General features: G+C 37.0%; 1 protein-coding gene across 1 annotated transcript; it reads right to left on the bottom strand.

The window, feature by feature from the left end:
• Positions 1-2408: 2408 nt before the first annotated feature.
• On the bottom strand, positions 2409-10164 carry LOC117414540 (uncharacterized). Its single transcript, XM_059027834.1, has 4 exons — positions 10160-10164; positions 4866-5090; positions 3930-4117; positions 2409-3098 (listed from the first exon to the last, which is right to left on the bottom strand). Exons 1-4 carry the CDS (start codon positions 10162-10164, stop codon positions 2872-2874), a joined length of 645 nt encoding a protein of 214 aa, XP_058883817.1. The 3' UTR covers positions 2409-2871.
• Between the last annotated feature and the right edge of the window lie 1122 nt (positions 10165-11286).

Genomic DNA, 11286 nt, shown 5'->3' on the forward strand with positions numbered 1-11286 from the left:
TCACAGCACAATGCTAAAAGGCAAATCACAGAACTAATGAATGCCGTTTCGTGTGTATGTCCTGCAATTACCTATAATCACTGCAGCAGATTCTCTACTTAAAGCCCTTCAAAAATACAATGATTGCATTTTATTAGATACACAAAAATAAGGTTTGAACAAGTAAGTACACAACCTTAAGTAGACACTTAGGAATTGAGTTTGGGTTGAGAATACATAATATGAGTTTATTCTGCTTACCACTGAATCTACAGCTCTGGTTAAAAGGTTTGCATCACCCTATAGAATTAATTTGTATTTATTAATTGTGTTCTGCTCATAGATGTTTAATGTTTAGTAATGTTTATTTGTTGTATTATACATTTACTTGGCAATACTGTTCTTGTAATACAGTCATGCCAATAAAGAACATTTTAATTTGAATTTCGAGAGAGAATACCATAACTCTGGTCTTGTCTAGATTGACCTTCAGTGCCCATTTCTGACAGTACTGCTCCAGCAGTGACAGCCCCTGCTCTGTGGGCGATAGCAGAGCAAAGTCATCTAGTTCCAGGGCATCTGCGTAGAACAGGATCGTGGAGCGTGAGGCTCACCCCATGCCCCTTAAGTGAAGGACTTTGTTTTTCTTTGTTTTCAATTTTCAATCCACATTTTTTCTCTGTGGAGATTGATTTTTATTCCATTATAGACTTTACCCCCTACACCGCTTAGAAGGAGGTAATAAATGTGTCCTTTGTGCCAGAGTGAGTAAAAGGCTTTTTAACAAGCAAAATTGTTCCTTTTTTTAGTTTTGTACATTTTTGTTGATTGGAGTGTGGGGTGTAAATGTGGTCGGAGGTGCGTTGTGGTTTGGCAAAAAAGCCATTCTGACTCTTACTCAGGACACTGTGTTCTGTAAGGAAGGCTAGTACCTGGGGTTTTAATGATACTGCAGAATACCTTCCCCAGATTTCTGCTCACACAGATGCCACGGTAGTTGTTGGGGTCGAATTTGTCCCCATTCTTATGAATAGGGGTTGTTGTTAATAATAATAATAATAATAATAATAATAATAATAATAATAATAATATTATTATTATTATTATTATTATTATTATTATTATTTCTTAGCAGACACCCTTATCCAGGGCAACTTACAATCGTAAACAAAACATACATTTCAAGAATCACAATTAAGAGCAAGATAAAATACAATGAATTCAGTTCTAGTAAGTACAAGTATATTACAAAATACAAATCAATATCAGAGCAGATAACAGTGTTACATCGGGATACAATTAAATGCAAAATACTACAGATTAAATAACATTATTGAGTCCTTGATTCCAGATACCAGGGAAACACCCAGCTCTTAGAATTAAGTTAAATATTTTTAGCATGGCCTCCTGCAGCTTAGGGCTGCTGTGACTACTGGACTTTAGTTTATGAATTTGGGCTGTCGGCTCCTGCCATCCTGGATGTTTTTAATAATTTTTTTCTAAATCATTTAATTTTTGGGTGATAGTGGCCCGATCAGAATTTAGTGTGTCCTCAGCTGGATGGTATAGATTCTCAAAGTAATTTTTCGAGGGGGGAGGGGATGAGCTGAAGAAACTGATAGAGAGTTTGCAGTTGCCATGGTAACCGTTCAAATGAAAATGTTACATATGGCTGTTTGAAATATTGTACATTCATACTGGAATATTCTATTTATTTATTTATATTCCTGTATATAATATTTATATATATATATTATAATGTCAAGTATTGTAGCACATAGGCTTACCTTCTTAGCTGCTATAACTGTTTTTGTTTCGTTTTTGTTCCCGATCTATCTTTGTCTTACTTTTCTTTCTTTCCTTTGTTCTTTCCTGTTCTATCTTTTTTCTTCTCATATAAAACCTCTGTTAAATCGATATTTAATTCTTTGATTATTTAATTCTGTAGTCCTCTCCTTTCTTTCCTTGGTGATAGCTTCTGTCTTGAGGGATCTGATTTTATTTATTTATTTATTTATTTATTTATTTATTTATTTTTTAATTGTTTTGAAAGCTTCTTCTGTCTAATATGTGTTACTTTGACTAGATTTCTATTATCTTGTGATCCATTTCATTCAAAAACAACAAAATATTTAGATTTTTGTAAGAGCTCATTGTTTTTGCTGGTTCACGGACGTTCAGAACTTTCTCCCCTCCTCTCGCTTTCAAATTCAAATTCAAATTGGCTTTATTGGCATGACAATAAAAATAATTGTGTTGCCGAAGCACATACATGCCATGAACATCTAAAATATAAACAGAGAAAACATATATTTTAATACTAAACAGTATCTCCTCCTTCCTATATATTGAATAACTCACCCCTCACCCCTCACCCCTCACCCCTCACCCCTCACCCCTCACCCCTCTCTCTCTCTATATTAAACAGTACCCCCCTTTCCCCCCCTCCCTCACTCCCTGTATATTAAACAGAATCTCTCCCTCCATCCTTCTTTCTTTTCCCTGTCTAGTGTGACATGTCCACGGTTTGTCCCTCAGGCTATGACAGGTCGCCACATATTGACCAGCCAGTATTTGGCTGTGTGTTTGTCTTCCACCAGCAAGATTGACAGCTTCTGGGTATCGCCGAATTTGGGGGAGAAAATGGCCCTTATGTTTTTATATTTTTCACAGTGTGTTAGGAAGTAAATCTCTGTCTTGACCTCTCCTGTCTCACAGTGATCACAAAGCCTGTTCTCCCTGGCCAGCCAGGTTTGCCTGTGACTGCCTTTTTCGATGGCCAGGTTGTGGTCACTGAGCCAGTCTCTGTCTCAATTTTTGTCAGTTTTTCGTTAAGTATATCGGGGGAAACTACAAAGCGGTGTGTAATTCAATATGTTAACGTAACATTATTCAGCAGGTTTCATTCAGCTTTATGAAGCAAAATGTGTTAATTCTATAGGTTGATAATGCAAAACTTTTGTTTTTAAGCTCACGTTGCCCCCTAGTGGCTGCAGTGGGGGTGACACCTACAGCTGAAATGCTGAGCTTGATCTTCATCTCTGTGTTTGTTGATCCAGCTCCAGAGAAAGCGGGACAAGTTCTCCATGGTGCTCCTGCAGTTCTGCACGGACCCCTATCTATTATGGTAAAGCATAGGGAAACATTGTAAAGCACAGAGGGGTATGGTAAAGCATAGGGGAGCATTGTAAAGCACAGGGAGGTATGGTAAAGCATAGGGAAGCATTGTAAAGCACAGAGAGGTATGGTAAAGCATAGGGAAGCATTGTAAAGCACAGGGAGGTATGGTGAAGCATAGGGAAGTATTGTAAAGCACAGAGAGGTCTGGTAAAGCATAGGGAAGTATTGTAAAGCACAGAGAGGTCTGGTAAAGCATAGGGGAGCATTGTAAAGCACAGAGAGGTCTGGTAGAGCATAGGAAAGCATTGTAAAGCCTACAAAAGCATCTGTGCAAACTCAATCTAGTGTGGGGATTTCAACAGTGCTGGGCACACTGATTACTCCACTGTTCAGAAGGGGCTCGCCACAGAAATCAGGTACTGACAATCAGGTGAGGGTCGCTGGTGTTGGTCATGTGTGCAGCCCCTGTACCTCTGGATGGTTTATGCACACCTATTAAAATGTAGGTGTCCAGGAAGCTGGTTTATTAAAGTTCAGAAGTGCCTGCTCACAGTCTGATCTAGTCCTGGTTTCACTGGGAGTTTAATAATAATTCACACCTGAGCTTGTTACCTATACACACAGGGGCTAATCAAGTTGGTAGTAAAATCTGGAATGGGTGAAACCGCCATGCAATAGGAGTCTTACTTCCATCCCTGGTGCAGTGAGATACAGTCTGACTAAACACAATCTGAGCACAGCTCCTGTGTGACACCTGCTGGCCAGGCACTGGTAATGCAGTCTGCAAATCATAAAATGATTGATTTGTGTGATTTATTTTTTGCACTCACGGGTGAGGGGCCCCATGTTCCAGGCGATGTTGTTGCACCAGCCCACAGCCTGCACCCAGTGCACCGTGCCGGCGCTGATCCACACCAGGTCCCCCGTTCGCTGGATGAACCGGTACACTGGGATGTTTGCCCTGTACAGACCCTCCAGCACCGTCCACCAGAACCCCGTCAGGTAGTCCACTCCGTGACTGAGGAAAAAAAAATACATGCAAGTTAGCTTTAAACATGTGCACCACAACGTTCCCGTCGCTACGATGGTCTGGTACCTGAACAGAGGATATACCTTGAATATTCGTGATTGCGGTTGACAAACCAAACCACGAGCCCCAACGGAAAGGGGAAATAACCACTGGACTCCAGGGGTGGAAATAAGACTCCCATTGCAGAGCAGTTTGATCCAGTCCTTGTTATTGCTACGAATTTTAATAAGACACACCTGAGCTTGTCGCCTAGACACACTGGGGCTGATCAAGCTGGTAGTAAAACCTGAATGTGTGAAACTGCTGTGCAACAGGAGTCTTATTTCCATCCCTGCAATAATAATGCTGGTTATCAAAGGGATGGAAATAAGACTCTCATTGCAGAGCAGTTTGATCCATTCCTGGTTTCACTATGAGTTTATTAAGACACACCTGAGCTTGTTACCTAATCAAAACTAGTAGTAAAAGCTATTTTGTTAGACCAGAGCAAAAAGGGAAGACTGACACACAAAAATCGATAATTCTGTGCATTCATCCCTTTTCATATCATATGCTGGCATTGAAGTTTAATAAAAGCATTCGTATTAAAATCTGACTAATTGAGTTATCGAGTGAATCACTCACACTAGCGAACCACTTGACAGTCTTCAGCTTGAACTCCCTGCCGGTTTTACCTCAAACTTTCTTTTTCCTCTTGGCTAAAGCAGACCAAGGACATGGTTCAGCCCGTACTCACCTCTCACAGAAATCGCTGATCACTTCCCAGAAGCTCTCGTGAACAGCAAACCACTCGCAGACCCCTGGGCCAATGTTGATGTTCACAGAGGAGAAGTTATTGTTCTCCTGGTGGCCTGCAGGGGGGGGTGGGGGGGCAGAAGAGACGCGGTTCAGAACTGCGATCGGGACAGATCGACTCGCATCAGAGCAGAAAGAGGCGTTGGAAGACTCAACAAAAGCAAACCTGCAAATAAATCTTCACACACAGAGAGCGGTGAGGGGGGTGGAACGGGCTACTCAGGGTCACCTAGTCATGCTGTTGAGGCAGAATCACTGGGATCCTTCAAGTTTGGAGATCAATCCCCAAAGTTAAGAGATCAATCAGATACTAGGAAGCAGAGGAGCTTACAGCTGTGGCCAAAAGTTTAGCATCACCTAGAATTTTAGGATTGAGACACTGAAAAACTAAAACTATACCAACATAATTTAGATATTTTATTTAACATCATGTAAATCAAAGAAAAACTACAAAATGATATCGCAAAAGCCTACTGGAAGCCATAATAGTAGTACAGTAGTATTTCATGTTAGATTTCGAAATGTCACATTTGTCAGTTTTGTCGTGAAGTATATGGAAAACTACAAAGCGGTGTGACTTTATGAAGCACAATTAGTTCAATCTATATAGAGGGTGATGCAAAACTTTTGGCCAGAGCTGTGATCGGCAGAATGGCCTCCTCCCGTTTGTAAACTTTCTTATGTTCCTAAATGCATTGCAAACAGAACCTGTTTAACTGAAGGAGGTCCTGAAGGCTTTAAACAACTTGACAGAAGAGATTTACATTTCAGGTGATTAAAAAGGTTTCAGTATTTTATAGAACGATAACAATGGACAACGCAATACAAGTCAAGGTCAAATAATCTACATTTCATGAATCACAGTACAAGTAATAATACAATTAAGAGCAAGATAAAATACAATGACTTTGGTTCTAGCAAGTATAAGTATATGACAAAATACGATTCAATAATGGAGCAGATAAGTGTCCGTGATCGTTACATCAGGATATAATTAAATACAAAACAATACAGATTGAATAACACTAGTGGCAGATTACTTACAGTACTCTGTAAAGTACAGGATTAAATGCAGTAAAATAGGGGACAGATAAGAGCAAGTAAAGCGCATTTAAGGAAGAGTGATAAGTGTCCATATATTTACATGGTTATACTTGCACATAACTTACTGTAAAGTATTGCAGTTACAATTGTAAATTTAAATCAACCTGGATAAGGCATCTGCTAAGCAAACAAATAATAATAATAATATAAAATCAGTTATAACCGCATTCAAGTCACATTAACGGTATTTGGAGACAATATTATTTATATAATATAGAGTTAGAATAGCTCCTTTTTGACATTGACTCACTCTTATAATAATTAACAACAACAATAACCGCATTCTTCCTGTCACTCCGAGCTACGCGAGAAAGTTGTGATGTTTATGGCAGAATGATGTTTAATAATATACAATCAATTATCAATACATATTAACTGTATATAGAATATGTTTTATGTTGGAGGAGGTTAAACTGCAGTGTACAGAAATTAAGGATATTTATATCTTTATATATATTTTTCTATTCTCTATATAAATATAGTTAGAATAGCTCCTTTTACGTTTACTTACTCGTACAACAACAACAACAACAACAACAAACAAAAATAACCGCATTTTAACGTATTTCACTCCGAGCTACGCGAGCAGGTTATGCTGTTCATATCTCACTCACTGTACTCACTCTGCAGAGCTGAGGCGGGAGCTCTGGTTTAGGAACAGACCTGCACAACAGCGCCAAAACCACGTAGCGGCGGCAGCAGTATTACATCCGTAGTAGTTTAGCACTACCATAGAGAATGAATGGGAAATCGTTTAGGGAAGTTTAGCTAAACCACGGGTTCGAATCCCCGGTGATGAATTGTGCTTGTAGCCTAAGAAAAGTAATTACATTTTCTGTAATACAAAACTAAAAGTTTAATTTAGCTAATAATTTATGATAGTAAAGTATTTAAAAAAAAAATCGGCATTTGAAATCCAACGTTAAATAATATATTAGCTCCATTTGTATACGCTGCTATGATCATTGGGTTGAAAAATACAACTAAAATGTTTGTTAAAAAGTAAAAACAAGACGCAGCATCTTGATTAAAAAAAATACTGGAACTTTACTAAACGTTTCATTTGTTGCTCATTTGAAAAAAAAAACATTATGAAATTTACATTCTAAATGTATATGTGTGTATATAGCCAAGTTATATATAAAAAGAAACAAAAACTCCTTGGAAAAATTGATCTCTTCTGTCCACACTTAGATTTAATCTGTTGTTAGGCAAACATGGTCAGCTCTCTGCACCTCCTCCATTACTGTTTGTTTATGAATGGTATACTGACAAGTAACCATGTTCTTGAGAGTCTTCCTGCTTGGTAATGTATACTGAGGATCACTAACCTGCACACAGTTTCTGAAGCCTTCATCTTCAACCACTAAAGGCTGTCAGTCCCTGGTAATCATATCAACCCGCGTATCATACAGTTTTTTTGTTTTTTTTTCTCATGGCCGTTCCTGAAGAGGCAAAAAAAACATTACATAATAATAATAAACTTTGATTCATCCATTTATTTCTACAGTTTTAACCCCATTCACATCTCTTTTTTGGCACCAGTGTTTTTACTGATGTAAGCCCCTTAACTGCTCTCTTATTATTTGTACTGTGCTGTACTACTGTCTTGTATTCCTTAGTGTATCAATGCCCATTTTATCCAAAAGCACCCCAGTGAAAAGTAGTGATTACTTGAATTTGAATGGAACATACCTGGTACACGATGTGCTGAAGGTGTAGCACTACCACTGTCTTGAAGCACATTATACTGTTCAGTATGCTTTGCTCGCGAGTGTAGCACCATCCCTGAGGTGTTCTTGGTGTAGGACAGAAGAGCCGCATACAAAGACATGTTACCTTGTTAATGGCAAACAAGGTGAAACATTCCCAAACTCTTGAATGTCTTCTACTTCCTTCAGACATGCTACAGATAATTTAACAAAGGGTTAACCGTGTGTGTGTGTTTTAACTGAGCAAAATAACACATCTACCTACATTGTAAAAAGAGTTTTGATTGAAAGAATCAGGATTTAAACATTTCCAGGGTTACATAAAGTAGGTGGTATTGTAACATTAGGTTTTAGAGTCCTGTTGTCATTTTTAACACTTCTAAGCATATAATGCTGAAATATATCAGAATGTTTTGTATCGAACTATTAAAACACTTGTTTGTTTCATGTGAAGCAGTAGATGACCATTTGAATCACCTGAAGCCTTCGTGAATCACTGAATCATGTGAATGATCCGAAGCCTCAATGAGCTCCTGTGAATGATTTGAAGCCTCAGTGAGATACTGAACCCAGTTAGTTCAGTGTTTCATCGATGTCTCTCAGATGGCTAGATTATTATAGATTAATTTTAAGCATACAATGAACTTGTGTAACTGAAGTCAATTAAAGCCTAGTTCAAATTGTAAGTGTTTTTAAAGTGCATACTGTACGGAGAAACATAACATATGTTTATTACATTTCAGTAAAACAAACTTGAATGCAAGGATTTCTACATATACATCCATAGATATATATATATATATATATATATATATATATATATATATATATATATATATCATAGCCTATTACACACATGCACCTTAGATTTCATAGATGTGAACTCTGAGCTCTGCATACAGAAACCACCTTCTTCACGTCATTCCGCTGCTAGAGCCACCACGGACCCCACGGCAGGGTGTGGCACAAACACCAATAATACAGTATGTATATATTCAATAGTATGCATAGCAATTTGATATTTATACTTTCACTTTTATTTTGTTGATGTATCACAATGAAATAATATTGAATTCAAGACTTCTTTGACAAAGGTTTGAAAATAATTATTACAAATTATTCCTGAGAAACATCTCTTTTTATAATCTCAATTTTTTATAATTTAACTAATAATAAACTCCCCATCCCGACCCCCACCCCCCTAAAACGTCATCATAAAAAATAACATTCCACACGAAGCCTATGCATATGAATATTTTATTGAACAAAGATGAATTTACATTCATTTAAAATTTAATTTGACAAACAGTAATATATATATATATATATAATCTATATATATATATACACACATACACAGTGCCTTGCAAAACTATTCAGACCCCTGACCAATTCTCTCATATTACTGAATTACAAATAGTACATAGAAATTTTGTTCTGTTTGATATTTTAAAACACTGAAACTCAAAATCAATTATTGTAAGGTAACATTGGTTTTATGTTGGAAAATGTTTTTAAGAAAAATAAAAAACTGAAATATCTTGCTTTTGCAAGGCACTGTATATATATATATATATATATATATATATATATATATATATATATATATTATATGAAATACACAGATGCAGGCTGTATTTGCATCCTGAGCCAATCGAAAAAAAAGGCATAATACCACAACAGTGACTTCAAAATGGCATCGATTATACTTGACCTTTGACCCATATTTAAGTCCTTTGCACCCCGAGACCACTTATAGATTCAAGTAGCGCATGATATAACAGGCAAAACATGTCATGCAGAAATTGCTGCTGCAAATGAATTCACAGCACAATGCTAAAAGGCAAATCACAGAACTAATGAATGCCGTTTCGTGTGTATGTCCTGCAATTACCTATAATCACTGCAGCAGATTCTCTACTTAAAGCCCTTCAAAAATACAATGATTGCATTTTATTAGATACACAAAAATAAGGTTTGAACAAGTAAGTACACAACCTTAAGTAGACACTTAGGAATTGAGTTTGGGTTGAGAATACATAATATGAGTTTATTCTGCTTACCACCTTACCATCTACAGCTCTGGTTAAAAGGTTTGCATCACCCTATAGAATTAATTTGTATTTATTAATTGTGTTCTGCTCATAGATGTTTAATGTTTAGTAATGTTTATTTGTTGTATTATACATTTACTTGGCAATACTGTTCTTGTAATACAGTCATGCCAATAAAGAACATTTTAATTTGAATTTCGAGAGAGAATACCATAACTCTGGTCTTGTCTAGATTGACCTTCAGTGCCCATTTCTGACAGTACTGCTCCAGCAGTGACAGCCCCTGCTCTGTGGGCGATAGCAGAGCAAAGTCATCTAGTTCCAGGGCATCTGCGTAGAACAGGATCGTGGAGCGTGAGGCTCACCCCATGCCCCTTAAGTGAAGGACTTTGTTTTTCTTTGTTTTCAATTTTCAATCCACATTTTTTCTCTGTGGAGATTGATTTTTATTCCATTATAGACTTTACCCCCTACACCGCTTAGAAGGAGGTAATAAATGTGTCCTTTGTGCCAGAGTGAGTAAAAGGCTTTTTAAGAAATCAACAAGCAAAATTGTTCCTTTTTTTAGTTTTGTACATTTTTGTTGATTGGAGTGTGGGGTGTAAATGTGGTCGGAGGTGCGTTGTGGTTTGGCAAAAAAGCCATTATGACTCTTACTCAGGACACTGTGTTCTGTAAGGAAGGCTAGTACCTGGGGTTTTAATGATACTGCAGAATACCTTCCCCAGATTTCTGCTCACACAGATGCCACGGTAGTTGTTGGGGTCGAATTTGTCCCCATTCTTATGAATAGGGGTTGTTGTTAATAATAATAATAATAATAATAATAATAATAATAATAATAATAATAATAATAATAATAATAATAATATTATTATTATTATTATTATTATTATTATTATTATTATTATTTCTTAGCAGACACCCTTATCCAGGGCAACTTACAATCGTAAACAAAACATACATTTCAAGAATCACAATTAAGAGCAAGATAAAATACAATGAATTCAGTTCTAGTAAGTACAAGTATATTACAAAATACAAATCAATATCAGAGCAGATAACAGTGTTACATCAGGATACAATTAAATGCAAAATACTACAGATTAAATAACATTATTGAGTCCTTGATTCCAGATACCAGGGAAACACCCAGCTCTTAGAATTAAGTTAAATATTTTTAGCATGGCCTCCTGCAGCTTAGGGCTGCTGTGACTACTGGACTTTAGTTTATGAATTTGGGCTGTCGGCTCCTGCCATCCTGGATGTTTTTAATAATTTTTTTCTAAATCATTTAATTTTTGGGTGATAGTGGCCCGATCAGAATTTAGTGTGTCCTCAGCTGGATGGTATAGATTCTCAAAGTAATTTTTCGAGGGGGGAGGGGATGAGCTGAAGAAACTGATAGAGAGTTTGCAGTTGCCATGGTAACCGTTCAAATGAAAATGTTACATATGGCTGTTTGAAATATTGTACATTCATACTGGAATAT

Source organism: Acipenser ruthenus, chromosome 7 (assembly GCF_902713425.1).
Source record: "Acipenser ruthenus chromosome 7, fAciRut3.2 maternal haplotype, whole genome shotgun sequence".
NCBI classification, from domain to species: domain Eukaryota; kingdom Metazoa; phylum Chordata; class Actinopteri; order Acipenseriformes; family Acipenseridae; genus Acipenser; species Acipenser ruthenus.